At 37.8% G+C, this 24,832-nt stretch overlaps 1 protein-coding gene across 1 annotated transcript; it reads left to right on the top strand.

Moving 5' to 3' along the window:
* The first annotated feature begins 2,294 nt into the window (after positions 1–2,294).
* LOC129241306 (trithorax group protein osa-like) lies at positions 2,295–24,146 on the top strand. Its single transcript, XM_054877556.1, has 3 exons — positions 2,295–2,379; positions 6,393–6,784; positions 21,883–24,146. The coding sequence occupies exons 1-3, from the start codon at positions 2,343–2,345 to the stop codon at positions 23,899–23,901; spliced, it is 2,448 nt and encodes an 815-aa protein (XP_054733531.1). The 5' UTR covers positions 2,295–2,342; the 3' UTR covers positions 23,902–24,146.
* Positions 24,147–24,832: the final 686 nt, after the last annotated feature.

The following is a 24,832-nucleotide window of genomic DNA, read 5'->3' as shown; positions in this document are numbered from 1 at the left end:
GCTATAAAGCTAAAATATACTTACTATATGTATACATATATAGTTTCAATGATTTTAATGTGTTTTGTTAGGAAAATTTTGAAATATGAATTTGTTGTAAGCAACACTTTACTTGATTTATTGCAACATAAAGCGCCTCTCGGTTATCGCTGATTGTCAAAAGAATTTCAGCAGCATGGAAACTTTACTACCATTACATTAATTGATGTGAAATGTATGTTTGTGCTCTTGCACGCATCAAATGCATATAAAAGGCACATGTATGCCTACTCGTATATACTCAGACAAAAATTTAATTGTCATCTTGCGGTCTGCTCAATTTTGCACTAATAAATGCTAATTACGGCTAGCAATCTTTGGCAACCTTGCACATTTGTACACGTCATAGGCGCGCACAAGCATATAAAGCACATAATTAAACCCTTCCAAATACAAAAGACTTAAGCGAGCAACCTGAAAAGCGGCATTGATAAACGGAAAAAAATTGTAACACACAATAAAACTACCTATTATATGCATTGCTACATAAAAATCTAATGAATAAAAAAACTATTTTTCGCCTCAACCACAACAATAAATGCAATAACAATGAAATGCGACAATTTAATAGCACAATCGCGCAATCGCACGCACGCCACAGCCGACGTGGACGGTAACGCAGTCGATAAGTTGGATAAAAGCATCCAAAGTCAAAACAAAAAATGTCCACACGATTTTGTGCAGCAACAATACTAATGTAGCAATGAAATGTCAGCAGCAGGTAAAAGTAAAATAGCAGCTGCAACCACAAACAATAATGTGACCCCTTCAAAGCAACCAAACAGAGACATCAGCTAACAAGGAACCGTAGGCAAACAAATGCTTAAAGTGCGAAAAAAACAAAAAAGCAGCTCCCTACTGTCAGCTGTGGCTTAACGTAACGACTATGTGAGGGCATTTTACGTGACCACTTCCTAAATCTGTCAAATTGCGACTTGCAAACTTCAACAACAAACCAACCCACTACCATCATATAATCTCAGCGCACCTCAACCTAGTCGAATGAAATTAATTTCAGATTTTTACTCACTTTTTCATTTGCTTTTATTTTAATACTTAGTCGCATACTATGTATTTTTCTAGTTGCTAGCAATCATAAGCAGACAAACTAGGGTGTTATAACCCAAAGTCAGCAGTGATGAAGCTCAACCGCACAGGTAGGTGTCGACGTCGCAGCCCGCAGAGCTAGCGCTGCTTGGCTTTTATGCTGGCCTCGCCGCTGTCTTTCCCTAAGTAATCGCTGCTGCTGCTACCAAATTTTACGCTACACCTTTCGTTTTCAATTGAAAGCATAAAAAGTATAAAAAATTAAGTACAAAGCAAAGTTAACAACAACAACTCAGGCAAGAGCGACGCCAGCGAATTTGTTGTTTGTTGCATGTAGCAGCTTCAACTTGGCCATTGTTGCTTCTCTGACGACGCTCCAAAGTTCAGCGCTGACATTACAAAGCCGCAACTGCACAACAGCGCAACGATCGATCGATAGTCTCAGGCGATGGTCTCTTTTGGGTGCAAATTTTTATAAATGCCAGTGCCGCAGCGCAATTCAAAGATTCGTCTTTCGGTCGTGCAACACTCAACTACTACTTACTTGCCAAGCAAACAGCTTTTAAACGCGTCGTGTTCTGCTTAACAGCATATAAAAATTACCCGTGCTCGTCTTTCACACGGATACGCTGCTGCCGGACTAAATAAAGTTTGTTCGTTCAAACTTTGGAATTTAAAATTTTTGTTTATTTTTTATTTTTGTTTTTGTAGTTTTGTGCCTTACGGCAACGGATACTGCAATTTTCTTTACTTGAGTAATACCATTGTTTTTTGGTGTGTCTAGTAAATTGCACTTTGCCAGTGCTATAAAGCACGACTTGCAATTGTGACAGCGATTTGCTAAATTTAAAAAAAAATATATATATATATAAAAAATAGCACAAACTTAAAACAGTGACAAAGCAAAAAAATTAAAAAAACTAATTTAATGTGCAAAGTTTTGTAATGCTAAGCGTAACAAAATTTTTTGCGCTCATTTATTACAGTGTCATTGTTGTGTGAAAAGACGGTGAGGCGAACAATTCTGCACGCCGGCGCGAATTGTGCTTAAATTTAGAAGACAATGTTGAGTGATACTTAGGATGTTGTCACTTTCTTGTTGGATTGATTGATTCGTGATTGATTAAGTGCGATAAGGTGCAGACAAATTGTATTGATATACTAGTCCTTTCAACGAGCGCCTCGATAGTTGTTTACATAAAATCATAAAACTAAGTGCTTGGACCCTTGCAGCTGTGGATTAAAAAACCCACAAAATGAAGCGAAAACTTTTTATTTGCTGTTTCATTATTGGTAAGTAGGGACGAAAGATGGAAAAAATTGAATATATAAAAAATAACAAAAATAGTTAACAGTAGATTCTTGCTAAGAAAGTTATACATTTTCTAACTATATCATAAAATTTTATTAAAATTAAAATATCTCTAAGTATGTGAATATGAAGAGGTAGAACTCACTCTGTTCTCTGCAATATACATACATACAATGCGCGTCATGAATCTTCCATTGTTCGAGACAGTTAGCGAGTCTTATGAGCTTATTTAAGTACGACGCGAGCCGTTTTCTCTTTAACGGTTTAATGGTCTCAAATCTTCAACCAGAAAATGAATGCGTTTTTATTGAATATTAGTGAGCTCTTCCAGTAAAAGTACATAATTTCATGAATATCGAAAAAAATTACCATTGCTTTGAATTTTAATTTTATCAATCCAGCTTTTTTGACTCTCGAGGAAGTTGCAGGCTTAAGTACATGGATTGGCGAATCATTTCAGAATCATAAGTATGAAACCTGTTATTACCCTTACCAATAAGTTTAGGGAATTTTCAATGACATGCATTACGTTAGTGCGCACATTTTCGTGAGCTCTTTGCCTTTCAAATGTGAGAACTTTAGCCATTACTTCCTCATGACGAAACTAATAAAAAATCGCTGAAAGATGCAAAACGTACTGCTTCCGAAAGAGAAGCTTTTCCGCTTAACATCCCTTCCCTGCATTCTTATGTAGGCTTTCAAAAGGAATGACCTATAGATTTATATAAACCCTAAAAGGCAGACAATTTTTATGATACGCTTTTTCATAGTAGAAGAAACTGTTGTTGTCCGCGTCGTGATTTGGTTACAAGTGCTACAGATTTGTTCTAAATTCCGAGCATTTCAAACTTCTCAGAAACGATAAGCTCATTCTCACATAAACTAACTAGTGTGCATCGATGTTGGCTTCTGCGACTCCTTCTCTACACATATCGCCTCAAGAAAGGAACGTTCGAAGTGGAACGAAGTTATTCATCCAATGATTCGTCTACAAGGAAAACTGCAAATCTGGTAAGTTGACTAGACAGATTATCCTTGAAGAGCTACCTTTGCATCACTGGAGGATAAGGATTTCTTTAGATACTTGCGATTTACTCTTGGGAGAGTCAATTCAGAGCTAGCCATAGTTGCAGAAAAAAATTGAGGCTAGTTCCCTCTGTTGGAAATCCATGCGAGGGAAAGAAAATGTTATTGTATACTCGTAAACTGCAGGTGCATAAAAGATGATGAGACAGACATCTCCTCAGCTGTCCTACTTTTCTAGGCTTAGACTCAAATATCTTTGCTCTCACTTTTTACACACGCTTTCAAATTTATTTGATTTATTTTTGGCCAATGAATACAAAGTTCTTACTGACTAAGAGGACTAACTTAAGTTACTTAAAATGATAGCTTAAAATAGAGCTAGCATGCCTCTTGAAATAAAAAAATGCAAGTAGAAATATTGAATAAATTTAGCTAGAGTCCTATTTAAAGGCGCTTTTAGAGTATAACAAGACTTAATATAGTTTTTAAAATATTAAAGATTTTCACATGCCATTGAAACCTATTCTGCTCACTAGCGCATGGCAGTCACCATGGCCTCAAAAAGTATTAGCCACAAGAAGCCGGAGAAAAATGTCCTTCTGCTATTCAATGTTTACCATCTGTAGAAATTTATTGTCAACAAGTATCCACACTTTCTTACCCTGTCCTATTTTATGGTTTTTAATATACCACAATCAACAGTTCCTTTACTGAACTGTCCAAAAGTACCCTTTTTGAGGCAGCTGTACCTAATAAATCAAAAGAACATATAAAAATATATGTATATAAATATATATATAATAATATATTTTTATGCTGAACCGTTTCAGAAAAGTTTTAGAGAAATCATATCGGAATTCCATTCAATTTATTCCAACAATCACTAGTCACTATTATTTACTACTTACATTTTATTCAAGTTACCACAGCTAATCTTTGATTTTTGGAACAAATATTCCATAAATCCGCTAAATACGATTTATATAATATATATAATATATAATTGGCGCGTACACCCTTTTTGGGTGTTTTGCCGAGCTCCTCCTCCTATTTGTTGTGTGCGTGTTGATGTTGTTCCACAAATGGAGGGACCTACAGTTTCAAGCCGACTCTGAGCGGCAGATATTTTTATGAGGAGCTTTTTCATGGCAGAAATACACTCGGAGGTTTGCCATTGCCTGCCGAGGGGCGACCGCTATTAGAAAATTGTTTTTCTTAGTTTTGGTGTTTCACCGAGATTCGAACCAACGTTCTCTCTGTGAATTCCGAATGGTAATCACGCACCAACCCATTCGGCTACGGCGGCGGATTTACGATTTAGTAAAGCAAATTTAATTCATACGCCACATACATTATAATTCTTCTGTTACCTCAACGCTTTTATTCATTTTTAATATATTATTTTAACTTATAAATACTTATGTCTCAATGTCCTCATATCGCATGTAGATTTAGTCATAACTTTAGTAGTCAGAAGTCTGAATTCCTATTGAAATTTCAACCCACGAATAGCGGCATTATTTGGAAGTAATATTCAATTAGATATATAAATTACTATATTTTTAATAGACTGTCTTTAAGTAGTATTTCCTATGACATTGGCATTTAATCTCTTCTACTGGCACTATGATCATCGACTGAAATTATTTGATCCATCTCGTGCCAATTAAAAAGACCAATTGAAACCATAACTAGTCACTACTGGAGTTTTCAAATGCAAACCGTTTTCTTCAGCTACCACCTCCATCAATTTTTTTCAATCCTGAACCATCTACATTCTGTAGACCATATGAATCACTAAGTGAAGCCCCTAATAGCTACACCGTATATCCTACAGATAACTTTTTTCCAGAATTTTCAAAGGCATGCCTCGAGTTTAAGCCGTTCATGCTTCGGCTGAAAGCCTCCCATAAGAGGGAGCGAAGTATGAAAACGGTTTAATTTTTCTGTTACGGGAAAATACTTCCGCACAAAAATCACATAGTGAATTTATTGTGAAGAAAAAAACGGTGAAAAATCTATTCATAAAAAACATCTGCTGCTCGAAGATGGCATACAACTGTTGGGTACTTCGATTTGTTGAACAACATCAAAGCGCACATCACAAATTTAAGGACAAGCTATGTCAAGCAGCCAACAAAGAGTGTATGCGACATGCATATCCACTAATTTCTCTGGAAATTAGTTAAATAAGTGCAGAAACTCGCGAAAATTTCGTTATTGGGGATGGGTTGTTGACTAATACCTTAGTAACGAGCATTTATTGTTCACCGTATTAAAAAAAGAAAAATTAGCCTGAGGATTTCAAAATGGACACCTGCCTCAACTTTCAAACCCATTTCACTTTACCAATATAGGTCGATTTCTCCAGATGAAAGCCAACGCTTAATGTCAATAGGAGACTTTTGTGATGAGCTGCTACCCGTTTTAAACCTTTTGCAATCGAATTAATGATTCGCTTTCGTATTAAATATTGGTACTATGTATTGGTATTCTCTTCAATACTTTTTTCATTATGAGCTCCGATAATTGAACTCGGCATACTTTTATGATGATTAGAGTTTCATAATCCGCCTCACTGTCGAGAAGTGGAAGCATTACCGAAAGTACGATTACCACCTAGAATAGTAATATCCTTTCGTTCACTTGTCAAATAAAACAAAACTGCATCTCAATTCATATTTCCCTCGTTATTCTCTTGCTTTCCGTGAAATGCTGCCACTACAACGAGAGACCGCTTCCTTTTATGATTGCTTGTTCCGCTTTTGACAGAGATAAGGCAGAATCACTTTTTTTGGATTACGCAAAGGACCCTTGCATTTCATATATTCACAATTTTCAGCTTTGAAACCATTCTTTCTGTTTACATTTTGTAAGCCAGTTGATTTTCTTAAGCAAATTTTATGGAGTTAAGCGCTTCTTTCCAAGACTCAGTTATCATTTCAAAATTTTTCTTATTTTGTTCCAGGCATTTTTACTGTCCACTCTGAAACAACCAGCGAAATCAAATCAACCGCGAGCAACGTTGAGCTGACCTCGGTAGCATCGCTACCTGAGACTACATCGCTTACATCAACTTTAGCCACATCGCCAACGTCCGATGAAACGGCGAAAGATAAACGTCAAATTGGCGCTAAAGATGAAGCTGTTTATGCGAATCACCGCTCCGACACTCTTGGCGCTGACGATCCGGAAAATCCACAGGAAACCATTTATGGCCCAAAACCAACCCAATTCATCATACGTCCTATCGCACCGCATGAACACCAGCAGCACGAAGATCATCAGCCGCCGCAGTTGCGTAATTATCCGGCAACAATACGGCCACATAGCACACAATTACTGGAGCAGAGTCAAGAGGTAAGTGGGGTGACGAATGGTGACTGACGACAAATGCGATGACAGTGTTGTTGTCACTGTTGTCGAGTTGTTGCTGCTTTCAAATTGTGCGCCACATACATATATAAAAGTCACAACAACACAAATGTTAATTAGATAATTTAAAGTTTGCAACGCGACTGCAATGAAGTAGTTGTTTTAGTTTGTTGTAAAGGCGCTGCTGTCTCAGATAAAGATTTCAACCGTAAACTGAGCCAAATAACAAAAACAAAAACAACTCCGACCTAAGTCGCGAAGCTAGGCAAGCGATATTGGGATTTGTTTTACGATGACTGTTGCTAACATTTTTCTGCTGCTTTTATTTGCGCTTTGTTTCTTGTTCATTGAATTCGAAAGGGTAAAACGACTCATCCGTTTCGTTGACAGAGATTCATTCATTGATTGCAATGCCAGTTGCTCTTTGTGTGTGTGTGTGTACAACACTAGCAACAAAGTGCTTTCAAAGCGCAAATTTGTACTCAGGTCGCAGTCGTGACTGGTTTTACTTGCACGATTCTTGAAGTTAAGCGTTTTCATAATACTTTGCACTGCACAGCGGTCAAACACAATTAACATGTTGGCAAATCCGTAAAGCTGGCGATGTTATTTCACTATGCTAAACGAAGGTTTTTCTCCAGAGTTGAATGTTTATATATATCGGGTTAGCAAAATATAAATACAGGGTGTCCGGTGGCAGAGTTAGGAGTTGAAAGCTAAGTTAAAAAAACCAAAATTATTGATGATAAAAGATTATTTCAATAAAAATTACAAAGAAGTCAAGTGCGGATTTTTCTTTTTTTATTTACTTCCCCTATATTTTGACCGTACGTCGAATACGCTCTTGGAATCTGGCCTCCGTGCCACTCGCTGGAGAAGTGATGTCGGGATGACATTAATCTCGCAAAGGATATTTTCTAATGTTTAATGCTGAGATGGTCGCTGCGTTTGTTTCATAGACTTTACTTTTGAATTATGCCCACAGAAAACAGTCCATAGGGCTAAGATCGGGTTTATTACAGTAGTAATAACGCAATGTCGCTATGGTCTCTGTGGCCGTATGCAGCGTGGCGCCATCTTGCTGAAAGCATATGTGTTTTTGAAGAAAGGCAGAAAATAATAAATAATAAGCCGATAAAACACACCGTCCACAGAAATTGCTTGCCTCGCCGATTTTCAAAGCAATATGGTTCAACTGCTGGACAATACACCAAACCTTCAACCAAACTTTTGGGACTGTGAAGTGGCCGTTGATGAAGAACCCACTACGTTCTGTCTTTTAGGTAATCAATAACGGAAATTTTGTTTACCTACACCTCCATTTAAATCAAAATGGGCTTCGTCACTCCTTACGAAATCATCATCAAAATCCAACATTGGCCCCTATTATGAGTTACATTCGATCTTCGATATTCGCCGGTTGTCGAAGATCGAAAATCGAATGTCAATTTGGTATTATGAGCGGTGCAACCCTATCGAAATTTTCGTTGTTTACCGAATTTAGAGTCGAATGCAATTTTGCTTTCGATCGTGTAGCGTATTGTGGGAAAATTTGTTAAAATGTAAGTTGTTTGCGATTATTTATGGTTTTATAGTAACCAAATAATAAATATATACTAATTTTGTTAATTTTATGCAGGTCGAAAGTCGTGAGTACCAAACAATAATTAGAAAGGCGAATCCACAATTCGCAAAAAGGATTTGCACCAAAGTTCAAGCAGTAAAAAAATGGGAGGAATTTACAACGGAGCTGAATTGCTTAGAGCACCAGAGAGAACGGCAACAAAATGGATTAAGGTTAATAATGGTTTTGTTTTTGTGATGTTTATAGAAATACATTTTTTCCCTTGGTAGGTATGGGCTGAAATACATAGAGGAACTGAAATACATATTTTTTTCGAATGACGAATAATTGAATAAAGAAAATTTATAACAAAAATAAAACAGAAACTGTGGCGTAAAGGTTTCTATTTAATACTTTTTAGATTTTTCTATAATATTCTCAAAATTTCATTTCTTATGTTTTCTACTTCTCCGTTATTTGACTCCACTTCAATATCTTCAGCATCATCGTACACAGTGGGTTGAGCAAGTCCTAGCATACCTTCATTACCAATACTCAATTGGTACGATCCCTGAGCACAAAATCGCAGAACTGTGGCTAGCTTTAACATCTTTGGAATGGATTTGGCTCGGGTGCACTGCTGCAACTGGTTTTCTGTACTGGACAGTAGGTTCATAAACACCTCTTTAGATAATCTAAAGTTCTTTCAAAATCTGTAAGGAAATTTCTGTAATATTAAGTACGTCAACACATTTTGAAAATTCTAAACTTACTCAGTGGAAGCCATTTCTAGGGAGTTGGATACGCCCCTCAACTGCTTTCTACTTCTAGCTAGTTACTAATCTTTCATCGTCCGATGAATCGTCGAACCACAACTCCGCTGTACTCATTTTCACAAAAAATACTTTTTTTAACTTTTAAAAATGTTGTTAGCAAAGAATTTCAACACAATCGGTTTTTCTTTTATTTTGATTTGCTGTATCAGCTGAGAAAAAATTATCTATTGTAAATGCGTCGAGCGATCGAAATTCACAATAGTCCTATTCTTCAACGAATGAGCACCATAATACCAAATGAAAATTCGTTCGATCAGCACTTTCGACTACAGTCGAAGATCGAATGTTGCTCATAATAGGGGCCATTGTCTCGCAGAAATTTTGACGGAAATTGTAATCGTTAGTCTTAAGCGCTTACACGATATGAATTATGAAGGAGTGAAGTCTAAGATCCTTTCTCAATTTTTCATGCACAACAGTTACTGAAAGTCCCAGGGCAGCCGCTCTCTTGCGCACGAAATTACGCGAATTATCGCGCAAACGTATAGTGACGAGTTCAATATTTTCATTTGTTCTCGATATCCGGCTGGGCCCCAGCCGTGAACGTATTGATACCGAACTTGTTGCCGGAACCTTTGCCTCCATGAATGAATCAAATCTTCACTTAGGATATCATTTAAACGTCTAATATTGTAACAGAAACAAAATCTACAACGAGCAGTTGCACAAAAAGCATTGGCCTTGAAAACGCACGTTGCTCACCCGTCCACTGCGACATGGTGTCTCAATAAAGGCACCAATAACAATATTAACACCGTCGCCTCTCCGCACATACGCTAGCACTTAACAAGAAACTTTAAATTTAAAACCTAATTCTGCCACCAGACACCCTGTATATTATGTATGGAGGATATAGTAAACAAGATGGGCGAAATTTGCATAGGAAAGTGCACCAATAACTCTGATATTATTAAATAATTGTATTTAAAACGTGCATATTCATATATCCGGGATCATGCGGCGAAATTCTGTTAAACACTGGGTTAATATGTTTTCAAAAGTTACTTCAATATGAAAGTAAGTGTCTACGTTCGGACGAAACCGAATTCAGTGTATCTGATGCAGGTCGTAATCAAAAACATACATGCAGATATCAGCTGGAAGAAAATAAAATTCTTCTATATCCCTGAGCGGGAAGAGCGGCAAATGGGTATAAAATATATAAAAATGATTTATTATTATTAAAAGTAGTGTGGTAGACTTCCATGCTTGATTTTTCATAGACCAAATTTAAAATAGAAAGGGCTTCCTTAGATACGACGAAGTTTTCCTTTACACTGAGCCAAATAATGTTATCCTTTAAGGGATATGAAACGTGGACGCCTGAGTTCGTTTATTTTTGTATAAGACCAAATATGACGTGATCATAAGTTTGAGGTATTAATTTTTCAAAAGTTTTATATAAATGGATATAGTCTTTAAGCTCATCCCTACCAATTTTAGGCAAATTTTTATGCACGAAATATAGTATGGACACTTTGGAATTTGAAAATTTTCGTTATAGGAAGGTGGGACGAGATTATAAATCAATTTTTTCATTTTCAATACTATCTTACATTGAGCTGAACTCTAAATATTTCCAAGTTTCGAGCAGATATGTAAATTTTTGTTTTTTAAGTTATAGTGTGCACGGACAGACAGATTGTCATTCAATTATTTTCGTCATTTTTATATACAAGTACATATATCTACACATATTTATCTCACTTCTGCTTCAAGGATGACATATTACAAGATTTGGTATCCGAAGCAAAATTGTGAGAGTAATTCCAACAGAGACTAATTGTGAGAGAACGGCAACAGAATTGGGCCCGCTCATGGCTTCAGTTAGACTGCTGCAAATAGACATTACCTAAACAAATTACCTATATGCATATTAAGGTTACCATAACCGAATGGGTTGGTGCGGGACTATCAAACGGAATTCGGAGTACGTAGTAGGTTCAACACCATCATTTGTGGAACATCAAGACGCACACCACAAATAGCAGGAGGAGCTCGGCCAAACACCCAAAAAGGGTGTACGTGCCAATTATATATATAAAGTAGGTTCAAACCTCCGTGAAACACCAAAATTGTGTTTTCTAATACCGATCGCCCCTCGGCAGGCAACAGAAGCTTCCGTGTGTATTTTTGCCATGAAAAAGCATCTCATAAAAAATTACTGCAGCGTAAGGTACTCTTGCTTGTGTCGAAGGCAATATATGAGGGATCCTGGAGCACCTCCTGTATCCCTTTCCAACAATTGGAAGATCACAATTAAGCCACCTTCGTACAGCGTTCGTCCCTTCATTGAGGGATATCGTGAACCAGAGGATCAGCAATCCACAAGTACTAAAGCTTGCGAGACAGTGCATTATGAAACAACACTAAAGACTAATTCTGGTGATATGAGACCATTACTAATCAGTCAAGATCGCGTCAACGCTGCCAATAAATAAATAAAATAAATAATTGGCGCCTACACTTCTGTTAGGTATTTGGCCGAGCTCCTCCTCCTATTTATGGTGTGCGTCTTGATGTTGTTCCACAAATGGAGGGACCTACAGTTTCAAGCCGACTCCGAACGGCAGATATTTTTATGAGGAGCTTTTTCATGGCAGAAATACACTCGGAGGTTTGCCATTGCCTGCCGAGGGGCGACCGCTATTAGAAAAACGCCGCCAATAGAGCGTACTATTCACACCTTAATTTGTTCAGGTCTCACCTTTTATCTAGATCTACGAAGCTGACCATGTATAAAACTCTTATACGACCAATATTGACATATGGTTGCGAGGTGTGGACTATGAAAATTAATGGCAGTGCGTTTATTGCTAACTTCGAAAAATTTTAAGGAAAGTGTTCGGACCCATTAAAAATTAAGATGGAAGCTACAGAATTAGGTACACCTCGGAATTGAACGAGCAATAGGAATTCGCAACTACGAAGGAAAAGCAAGCGATGGAACACTTTGGTGGAGTTTTGTGAAGAAAGCTTTGACGCACCCCGTGTTGTAATGCTGTGAATGAATGAATCAGTCAAGTTAACCTAACTTTACCTCCAAATACTAAACATTATTCATTAAATGCGAAAATTACCAACTCGCCTTTAGAGATATGCGTATTAAAGAAAGTTCGCTGAAAATAGGTGCGAAGTTTAAGTAGAAAAGATGGTCACATATAGAATTCATGACAATGAAATCACGGGTGTCTACTTTAGCGTTGATTAGATTCCAACTTTTTCAACTGGTTTATCAATAAATTTTGGAACGGAATCGGATGTCTTCCTCAGCAATTCTCATTAAGAGAAATTTCAGACTTTCAGCCTACTTTAATGTTTTCCGGTTGGGATCTAAGTGATTTAAATGATGGAAAAGCTGGTAAGCATACTGGACCTCGCACCAAGAAAAGTCGCGTCGTCTAATTTGAATATAGTTGGTTGCTATCAACAGCCTTAGGTCAATAACGACAAATTCAAAAAATATATTTAGGAATATTGAAGTTCTCTGTTATCTCCTCGATAGCAGAGCATCAATATAAAAATAACTGGTATGTAAGGGAACTTTAAGAATCTGTCGGATATCACATTCAATTTGCTCGATAAATGAAAAACACAGATCTTACTGGGACTTCCAAAAATTAGGTATATTCTTGCTGGAAGGGCTGACGGGCTTTGCTAGAAGTTAAGTATGGTTTAACAAAAGGTAGGAATAGGGTTAGTGAAATTTCCTCTGTGCACCGCAATGGACCACTCTGTCCTCAAAGACAATTCTTTTGAAGAGTAGCCAATCTATTATATTGAAACTCTTTATTATCTCTTTGATAGTACAGCGTCAATCTAAAAATAACTGGTCTGTAAGGGAACTTTAAGAATCTGTCGAGTATCGTATTCAATTTAACATGACGAACACAGCACTTAGCGATGTTCTACAAAAATAATATTTGATCTTCTCAGCTACGTGACACTGGTTTATTGGTCATATGATCGCCGGATTTGGAACTCTAGACTGCTAGTGAACCCGTAACCAGCACGGCAGCGAAAAACTGCATAGTTTATGTAGGCATATTCTGGCTGGAAGGGTTGATGGGCTTTGCTATGAGTTAAGTGTGGTTTAACAAAATGTAGGAATAGGGTTAGAGAAATCTCTTCTGGGCGCCGCAATGGGCCTCTCTATCCACAAAGATAATTGTTTTGAAGAGTTGCTGAGCAGCCAATCTATCCTAGTGTTATCTTACCTTAAAATATTGCCTTCAAAAGCGATTAAAAATTATTCAAGTTCAATGTAAACTCTGCGTAGATATGCAGATTTAGTTGCCATAAAACGAAATAAAACGTTTTTCATTTGGCGTCACTGCATCTTACTTCTAATTAGCTTAAACATTGAGTAAGCAATGAAATCCATCTCACGTTATATGATTCCTATTGTAATGACTTTGATTGGTAAAATATTAGTTTAAATGATATTGAGGTCAAATGGCAGCCAGAAAAGCTTTTAATCTGCATACTCGTGTAATCAATTTGAGCAATTCATCAAAAAATAAAAAATAGTAGCCACGTAGGTGGATCATATTGTACTTGTGTATGCCGATTACAGACCTATACCACAAAGGTTAAACTGATATAATGGCAATAAGTAAACTTGAATACGATATTTTATGTTATATAGTTAATCTCAAATATCATTGATTTAAATCCAGCAGCTTTTGATTTAAAAATGCATGGAATTTCGAAATGAGGTTTGTCGCTTAAATCTTTTGTTATCTACAATAACAAGCGACTTTAAGAAATTTAACAAACTTCAATAAGGCTGATGTTGTCACTCTTTTCTTTTTATGGATGTAGAGGTATTAGTCATTTTATTTATATAATAAAAACTGCGTAGCCCTGCTTGCTTTTATTAATAGCTCACCTTGACCGAAATAAAATAATGTCTTAAGGCACACTAATTTTTAAAATAATAACTAATTGAGGTAATTTTTATACCGCTATTTTTTGTTTAAATATTTCTCAGAGGAAACAAACACCTTCCGTTGCGTATTTTCTTCGCGTGCCAGCAATGACAACTATTGTTGAAGTAAGTCACGACCATTTTTTTTTTTTTTTTGGCAAGTAACTACAGTGAAAAATGATAATGCGGATAATTATATTAAAAAAGAAAACAAAACAACGGAAAACAAGAGTATGCCACAAGTACAAATATAGTCGTAATAACCGACACTATCTTGCATCATAAATACTATGAAAATGTAGTAATTTCTGTAATTTCACTCTTAGGGAAACAAAAAAAAAATGCATGCATGAGCATGCGCGAATCAAATAATAATGCTGAAAAGCTCTACTCGCACACTAGCTGGGAAACTGCAAATTAATACTCGCAATGGGGGAAGAAATAAAACAATCACCAGACTTGTGGGAATTGCAGTCCAAATTCACATGCATATTCACATAACTACGCATACTTTTGACTAATGCGTAATGGCAGCTCTTTAGCGCTATTCTCAAGATTACCATAAGCTAAAAGAATGTAGGATTTAAATCTGGCGATATTGTACGCCATAATACTCCTACACCTACGCCTACTTATGTACATGGAAAATTTTGATGTAAATACTCTCAGCATAAAGACGACGCGCTTCGATGGCAGCCCTATTCGCATGGTCGTACATGAAAATCATTCGTTTAATTCTGCGTAAGAATAAACTGCCACAGGAAAGAAAAATGAGTCAATTTATTGAATTTTAAAGTTTTATGAATTTGAATTTTAAATTTTCGGATAGTGAATAAAAGACCTGAAGAGTACTTAAATGCTTTATTACCCCTTATTGATGATTGGTACGCCTATTATCTAGATGGTTCGGTACAAATTCTCTGTTAAAGTTGATAACGGATATTTTTCTTCGAATTCAACACAAATAATTTTCAATAACATCAAGCACTGTGATAAAAATATTCAAGTAAGAAAGGAGTAATGAAAAAATGCATGTAATGAAGAAGATAAAAACCAAGAGTAATTTTGTTTATCTTTAAAACCTCTTTTTAACTCTGGGCTTCCAGGTAAACGTGCGTTAAATTATTTTAGCCTTCACTAAGCCCGTAAGTTGGTCGATTGTGATGCCACATAGGTTAAATCCCCGCTCGTATTCGAACCAAGATGTAGAATGAATAAATCTGAGCATTTTATCATATCATTAACCCTCCGTTGGGCACCGAATTTTTAGACGACTTTATCGAACACATTGGTCCATGCAAACATCGAAAATCGGATGAATAATCCCACCAACAAACCAATAACTATCCCTGGGAATATTTTAGTCAACCAACCCACCGGTGCCGATGCATTCACAGCGAAGAGAGATTGTCGTCTTTGACGACAAGGACGCGAAAAGCTTCGTTGAAAAACTCGTTTGTATTGTATGCAAGAATGCAGTATGTCAACAGCACTCAAAAATCTCTGATACATGTTTTGCTTGCCTTCTACCGAATCCTTAAATGAATATCATTTCATATTTTACCACAAATTTCATTATAATCAACTTTTTTTTCTTCAACCTTCTTCATAATGAGTCAAAAAATAACAAAACAAAAAACTCCTTTTGTCGCAGACCAAAATAGTTTTTGCTTCTGTAGGTAGCTCAATGCATGCCAAAGCCAATGGAAAAGGTAGGAAATTAAAAATGAATTATAAATGTGCCGCATTTGCCACTTATTTCCATACAAATGTGCGTAAATATACATAGGGCTCTGGCCAGACCCGGCATCCCAACCGATTGTGTAACTTTTTAAATCTTTTTTTCGTCCTGTTCGAGGATGTTTTTTTTTTAAGTTATACCCATAAATTGATAGAAAATTAAATTTTAGGAAGCTATCTGTAAGCTAAAGTCGTTAGCTATAATAGAAATATGTTAAATTTACGTCCAAAGTCGAAACACGTCCGATTGCCCAACCGAAGGTGTAACTTTTTAAATCTTTTTCCCGTCTTATTCGAGGATCCGCCCTAAAAGATCATACCCATAAATCGATAGAAAATTTAATTTTAGGTAAGGAAATTTAAAAAAAGGTTTAGCTGTACCACGGAAATCAAACACAATAAAATTCCTGCACCCTTGAATTTCAGTCCTCACAGCTTCATGCATTCCGAAAGCAGATATCTTAAGGTTTGTTCCTGCAGCTTTTATGCAAGCCATTTCCAGCCTTTCCGCTCCTCTATATATTGCTGCAGCTATGTACTTATTTTCTGTAAGCGTTTCATATTCTATTCTGATCCCTTATAATGAGTTAGTAAAAACATTTAAATTGGTCGATAAGGACATACTTTTCTGAGCTTTTCCGAACGGCAACCAAAAAGATGTTAACCCTAATGTACATTTGTATGCCCTATGGTATGTACTTACCATAGTTACATACGATACTCGTATTGCGTACACTAAGCCTACAATAAAATTTCTTCATTTTTGTAGAGCACCTCATTATTTTAATTATGTGAATTCGGTAGCAACATATGTATGTATCTACTCGTATGTATAAAAATTATTGAAAACTAAAACCTAACAGAGACATTAATTTAATGAGATAAATATGGTATAAATTTTCAATACAACATTATAACAATACATACTCGCATACAAGCGCCATGCATACATGCATACATAATCGCTTTTTATTACTCATCGATTACAACATTGCGACTCCTCCAAGTGCTTTTATACACACATACATATATACGAGTATGTACAATACGTTTGTTTTGTTGATTTATATTTGTTTCTCATCTACTTACCTGTAGATGCCACAAAATTCTCACCGATCTATGTTTGCTTTGCGTTTTGAAATGAATTGCAATGAAGCTGGCATTCGCTGTGTTGTTATTGTTTTTGATTTTAGTACGCTGTCTAACTCCTAAGTCTTAATAATTTGTTCGCCGCTTTGACTTTTGAGGTCATTTGTATGCCACAACTTGTGGTTGTACTAAATATTTTACTATTTGATAGTTGCAAGCAAAGAGAGGAGTGTGTACGAGTATGTCATGTATTTATTCACCGTTATTATTACCAGAGACTTTAGTGATGTACTTTAAATTTTATTGCCTACAAAGTGAGCGTATGTTCATATCAACGGTGCAAGAATGGGAATAGAACAAAGTGCTAAGAAACATCTTTTTTATTCTCGATCGTGCTATTGCACCAAGATATCATATTATAATTTTGTTCAAACAACGTTTGTAACAAGCATAATGGAACTGCATCATATGTGGATATGTATTGGGAGGTTGAATTAGTTTTAAAGGTGACACACAGATGGCGCTATTTATCACTTTATCGCGTTGGCAATACTGAATATATATTCATGACAAAGCCTCATCCCTAGGCTTTGTTTATCAGTTTCTGTCATTTCGCTGAAGTATAAACAACGCAGTGTTTTCGTGCTCCGAGTATGTCAACTTTCGTGCCGTCGAAACGCAATTTGCGGGAAGCTTTGCTTTTCTGCTTCAATTTGAAAAAAAATACAGCCCAAGCCCGTGAATTGCTGCAGGAGGCCTACCCAGACCATACTCCGTCCATTTCAATATGTGAGTACTGGTTTCGACGATTCAAAAGTGGTGATTTTCACACCGAAGACAAGGAGCGTCTTGGCCAGCCCAAAAAGTTCGAGGACGCGGAATTGGGGGAATTGGTAAACAAGCACTCGTGCCAAACCCAAGAAGAGCTTGCTGAATCATTGGGCGTTGATAAATCAACCATTTGCAAGCGTCTAAAAGCGATGGGAATGATCCAAAAGCAAGGACATTGGGTCCCGTACGAGTTGAAGCTGCGCGACGTCGAACGGCGATTTTTTACGTGCGAATTGCTGATCGAGCGACAAAATCGGAAGGGTTTTTTGCATCGGGTGGTGACTGGCGACGAAAAATGGATCCACTACGATAACCCAAAACGCAAAAAATCATGGGGTTTGCCCGGCCACGCATCAACGTCGACGGCCAAGCAGAATATTCACGGCAAGAAAATCATGCTCTGCATTTGGTGGGATCAGGTCGGCGTCGTATATTTTGAGCTGCTCCAACCGGGCGAAACAATCACGGGGGATCGTTACTGACTGCAATTGATACGTTTAAGCCGGGCATTGAAAGAAAAACGGCCGGAAACGGTAAAAAGGCACGACAAGGTTATTTTGCAACATGACAACACTCGGCCGCATGTTGCTCAACCTGTCAAAAAATACCTTGGAACGCTTGGCTGGGAAGTGTTACCCCACCCGCCGTATAGTCCAGACATAGCTCCCTGTTTTTTGTTTGTTCCATTCAGCTGTGCTGTTACAGGGTGTTAACAATGGAAGTCAACAAAGAGAAAATTCGATACATCTTTTCTTGAATAAAGGCGAAAGTGCAAGCCAGGCTGCTGAAATTGTGCATGGTGTTTATGGCGCCGGTGGCGGATGGTTTTGTGTAGAAGTCCACGCAAGTGGGTAAAGTACCTGATTGCCATTCACTTGGGAGTGGTCAGGACTATTCTTCTGCATTTGGTTCAAACAGCTCACTACTTCCGGGCCTCGTCTCAGCATCCTCTGGATAGCTCTCGAACATCCGTTTGAGAGTGATCTAATGTGAGAAGGCCAATCAATCCAGGATATCTGTTGTGCGCTGGGTTTGGAACCCGCCACGTAAAAATTCTTGCCCAATGAAAAACACAACAAAGCCTCAATTGATCGGCCGAATTCGCGTAAGCCGTTATCGCGCCAATTAAGAAGAAGAAGTTTATGGAGCCGATACTCTAACAGCTAATTACGTGCAATTTTTACACCGATTCCATTCAGGCATTTTTGATGTTAAAGAAAATGTCGATAAGATTACAGAAATAATCGAAGTTAACCGGCATGCTAGTAGTGGTGGCACCGCCCAGGAGCTAAAGTTCGATCATAAAACAGTTTTAAACTATTCGCGCTAAAATTTTTCGCACAAATAATGGATTATTTACCACCAAAACTAATATTATATATATAAACTAATATCGTATAAATACAAAATTGGCGCTTACACTCTTTTTGAGTGTTTATCTAAGCTCCGCCTCCTATTTGTGGTGTGCGTCTTAATGTTGTTCAACATATAAAGAGGTAGGCACTGTAGGTCCAGTTTTAAGCTGACTTCGAACGGCGAATGTTTTTTTATGAGGAGCTTTTTCGCAGTAGAAATACATTACCTGCCGAGGGTCGACCGTTATCAAAAGAAATTTTTTCTATCATTTTGCTGTCTGTATGGAGACTCAAATGTACGCTCTCCAGAATGGTAGTCGCTGTCTAACCCATTCCGCTCCGGTGGCCTCTTTAGATATTATAACAAAACTTTTTACACAAGTTCGCCTTGACTTAAAGTAGGCTGGTTTTGAAAATGTTGTAGAAACATATAACTACACCCACCTCCAAATATCAGTAATACTCTAATATTAAAGAAAGTAATTAATAAAATGCAATGTTATTCAGTAACTGATGGAGAATAATTATTTTAAATTATATATTTTAATATACAATTAGCGCTTACACCCTTTTTTTGGGTATTTGGCCGAGCTCCTCCTCCTTCCGGAGTCACGCACCAACCCATATTTTAAATTAATGTAAGAAATAATCTTAAAATAGAAATGCGAATATTAAAAAAAAAAATTATTAATTATTTGGTTTTCCTGAATGCTCCGAAAACTTCTGACGGACAAACATTTATGTACCACTCTGAAATGACTATTTTAAGTTTCTCTAATGGTACAGTTGCGACATGCACTGATAAACCATGGATTGGTATTACACCAATCAAGGCGAGTCCTTTTTTGGGCAATAGTCAAATTATGCGACTACCAACGAGAACAAATGTTCTGGACGACCAAATGATCATGCAATAGTGAATTTGCGATATGACACATGACGTTCTTGCGTTATCAATTGACGCACAGCATCGATTATTTCTGGCTCAACAACTGTTTTTGGAACTCGTTATACCAGCGTTTCACAATGGTGTGCTTCACCGCCAAAGTTCCCTTATATTCGGTAGACACTTAAAAGTAGTAATGTTACCAATCGTTTAACAGGGAAATCGATTGGCGTTAGTCATCTTTAAAGTTGTATCGGCCATTTTAAAAAGTGCTAAACCACTCAAAAAGAGTTTTACGCGATAAACACTAATTACCATATACTTTTTTGCATAGTGTATGCGTTTCAGTAGCGGATTTTACAGATTTTATATGAAACAGCACTTCCTAAAGCTGACTTAGCTGCTAATTGGATTTGTTTAGGCTTAATGCATTATTCTAATGCAATAAATGAAAAATAATAAATTAAAATATTTTAGGTCAGGCGAAAAATAACAGCTCTAATGTGCACGAAAGCGAAGAGGTGCTTCACGCTAAACAGCTGAAGGTCGCGTTCGATGCATGCGTAATTTTTCTTTAGCAGTTTCGGTTTCGTTATTTAATAGCCACACCTCGTGTGCTAGTATTTGAAATAGATAAAATCGGCCAATAATTACGCCCACTTACATGTATGTATGTATTATTACTTAAAAGTGGAAATATTCTCGCTTCGAGTTTGACATTGACATTTTATGAATTATTTGAGCCAGGTATAAAATTTCGAATACACTCTGGAATAAAACTTTTTTAAACTTTGTGAAACTTTCCACTAATTTATAGGTATACTACTGATCGTAACATTAGGTTTAGGCTAAAAAAATTATTATGATTAAGCAGAGCCTTGGTACGAAAAAAATAAAAAGAATTTAGAGTTTGCAATGGTCTATAAAGTTAAGACACTAGCTTCGTGGAACAACGTAGTGCCTACCGGCGACAGTGGATTTAACATTTCCCAATCGCAAGGAAGTATTGGAGCCTTATAATAAATAATATCATGTAAAATAATATATAAGGGCATGGGTATGTTGGCGCATGGGTAAGGCGTATGGCTAAAATTAGCTCCAAAGTCCACCTAAAATAAGTACTTCAACAAGAATGACAGAAATCGGATCACTAAAATTGGATAGCGTAAATTTTTTTTTTTATGCAAGAAGGAATGGATTTTTATTTTAATTAAACGAGCCAACAATTTCATTCCTCTCAAATATCAAACGATTTATTTTTTGTTGTTGTTTTTTCAACACGTTTCGGGAAGAAATTAATCTTCAGTGTTGAGGCGCATTTCTGATTAATTGGCTTCGTAAAGAAGAAAAATTTTCAAGTTTGGCGGCTTTATTATAGGCCCATATTTCTTTGAAGATGTGCAAGACTTACTGTCAATGGCTGTTATCCAAAATATGCTTCATTAGGAGGAGTCAAATATCACTCAAACTACTTGTTTTAACTAATTTTAAAGTTTGAGTTTGAAGTTTAGTGTGAATGCCGGTACAATAAACACGTAAATTTTACTTAAAAAAATACTCTGGGTTTCACTTTTTTTTCAATAATAAAGCAAATGATAAAGCAAAACAAGCGGAAGCCGTGATCACCGCAGATTCCATGAAAACTATGATGCATTCATCAAAGAATATCCAAAATACAAAGCTAAAAAATGTTACTTGAAGCCACTTCGTTACACTAAGCTGTGACTACTCATTATCTCGTTTGGATTGGGTTAAATATAGAGCAATTCGTCTAGACCATGTATATGTATCAGTAGCCCCCAAAGTTATAAAAATAAAGTAAATTTTTCTTTAACGTTTCCTCTTGTTACAGATCCAACATTTTGCCTACCTCCAAGACATCAACCGTAACCACCCGAAGTCGTCTGCCGTCGCTTCTGAATTAACTGGAAAGCCGCACACTGCGCACCAACCGAAGAAAGGTACCAAATCGGGACGAGCTCATGCAGCACAACCACAGTACCGCGGCAACGCCGAAGAGGCCGAGCAACGTTATGCTATCGCCATACAGCCACCCAATCCAACATCCGCCCAAGCACCACATTATGCAGCGCCACCCCAACAGATTGCTCCACGTTACCAGGTTCCGGTGCAGCAACATCAGCAACATTTGGCGCCTTTAGGCCAACCAGGCACATCACAACAGCCCTACCAAATTATACCTGAAGAAGAATTTCTAAAACTTTTAGAAGATGAATTGCGTGCACGTGCTTTTCACGAAGCCCAATACCGTCAGCAGCAAACTGCACCGGCTCCAGCACCTACTAAACCGCTACCCTTGCCACATCCCACTCAACGCATCGGTCAAGGTTTAGGCAGTTATCGTCAACAAGCGCCACCACAGCCCCAATCGCTTGGCGAAGAGCCAACGCCCGAATACGTACAATATGTACCAAGACACCGCGGCGGCCCCAAATATCTGCCACAGCCACAGCCTCAGCCGCAGCCACAACAGCAACAAGTCGAACCGCAAGCTGAACCGGCAGCAGAGGTGCCGCCTCCTCCACAGATACCACCGCAGCTGGCCTACTATCAACCGCAAGTAAGCTATAAAACCTTGCCAAATCACCCGCTAGCAAAGTCATCATTGGAGAATGAAATTGAAAAACTGCTGGCCGCAAACAAACCTTCTACCGTACAATTGACGGATAATTCTAACGAACCGTCTGGTGTAGTACATCAACAATATCAAGTGCCACAACAGCAATTGCAACCGCGCCCGATACAACGTCCACGTCCACATGCGGTGCAGCAGAAAATTTATTCGTCACCAAGCGGTTCACAACCCACACCCACACCTCTGGTAGATGCCAACAATCAGCCATTTATACCGTCTTTATTTAGATTCAGCAACTTACAACAGCCAACGCCCATCTATCCCACACAATTGCCACAGCACGTCGTTGAATCAAAGAAATTGGGACCCGTAGTATATCCAGCTACGCAGGCGCCCGCGCCCGCACAACAACCACAGCCCACACAGTATTTCTATCAGGAACTAACACCTACAGCCAGACCTAAATCTCTACGTTCGAAGCAATATGGCTCCAAAGTTTCCACTTCCTCACCGAAATTGCGCGAAAAGGAACCACCAAACTACCCAAATGTGCCTGCCGCAGCTAAGTATATTAACCCACATTTGTATTACGAATATGATCGGCAACCCAATGGCCGGAGCACACCTGCACAATTCCATCCCAGCCCTCCTGATCCGAACACACCGATAGCCGAACAACATCCACAGCCTCAGCCACAAGCACATATACAACAACTTTCAGCACCAGCGCCGCCACGATCGCAAGCACACCCAGGCCGACAATACATTTTGCCCTCTCCAGCACCATCGCAATCGAGTATTTACGTTTCGCAAGGCACAGGCATCTCTACACCCACGCGTAGCACTGCTGTCAAAACAAAGTCCATCGAAGATGTACGCCAATTGCATTTACCACAACCCGGCGGTAAGCCACTCACACAGAGCGAATTCCAGGCGTTGATTGATGCTGGGTACCCAGTCACAGCTGTGCCCGTGCCAATACCCGTACCTTACGAGCAGTATATCAAAGAGCATCCCGAGTACCGCAATCAGCCAGTGGACTATGCCCAGCTGATGCAGCGTATAGCTCAGCAATATGGTCCACGTAGAGGACTTCAAGCTCAACCCTCTGAACCAACTGCAAACGTTGTGTCTGCAATGTCCGACGCACAGAGCGCGGCAGCTATAGATGAGGGAAACATAACATATCTACGTCCAGTGCCTGAACCGAAAAGGCATCCCCGTGAGGAGAAGGAAACAGCAGTCGCTGGGAAGATGGATGAAGCCAAACAATAATGTGCGAATAAATATACAAATGTAACAATAGCTTTTAACTGTATTTTTCGTCAAGGAAACGAAACATTATGTATAGTCGAGAACAGCACAATACCGAGCCAAGAAAAGAGCAATATTTAAAGTGTGTATTTAGCAACAATTAAAAAAAAGTGGACAATATTTGGATAGGCAAGCATTCGAAACGAATGGTCATTCATTGGCGTGTGCCACAATTCGGTGCCTGAATGTTATTTGTGTGCATACAACCTTAGAAAGCATCCAGTTTAGAACCAGATTTGAAAAATATTGATGTTCCTGCTTAAAATAATTTTTTTAGTTAATGTTTAAATTCGATGTCGCATTTGATTGTTACTTCCAATTATCTCACGCCTTGAAATAGTAATTCAATCGCTTGTTTTGTTTGTTTGGTTTTGAAAAACTCCTGCCATTTCCGGAAATTGAATTTAATCTTACTACTCTACAACCCAGAATTAAAATTAAAAAAAGAGCTTAATTATACTCGGTTACACTCAGAACCACCAAGCAGTGGGTTTCACAAAATTGCAAATTTTTGTACTAATTTGCTATCAGAATAGATTTTCTGTCCCAATAGTCTCCTGTTCATATCCAAATCTACTGCTCGTTATAGAATTTTCAGCCCTTAGTATAAATGGCATGTATGTATAAATTTTTGACCAGTCTTACGAAAGGCGTATTCTATGAAATGATTGCTGAAGATCGTAGTTGATGGGATTTCTTCGCGCTCCAAATAATTCATCAATGGTCTTATTACTTAACCAGCCTTGATTGAATTGTAAAATATGCCCAGACCAAGTAATTTTCTTTGATAGCAAAAGATTTTGCCTGAAAAGGCGTATTGAGTTAGACACTCCTTCATTCATCATTTACCTTCAGGTAGTTCTACCAACTGGCAACTTCTTCTTGATTGGCG

This window comes from Anastrepha obliqua, chromosome 3 (assembly GCF_027943255.1).
Source record: "Anastrepha obliqua isolate idAnaObli1 chromosome 3, idAnaObli1_1.0, whole genome shotgun sequence".
Taxonomy (NCBI): Eukaryota; Metazoa; Arthropoda; class Insecta; order Diptera; family Tephritidae; genus Anastrepha; species Anastrepha obliqua.
Note: the sequence above shows the minus strand (reverse complement) of the source record. Positions and strands in the feature narration are given on the sequence as shown.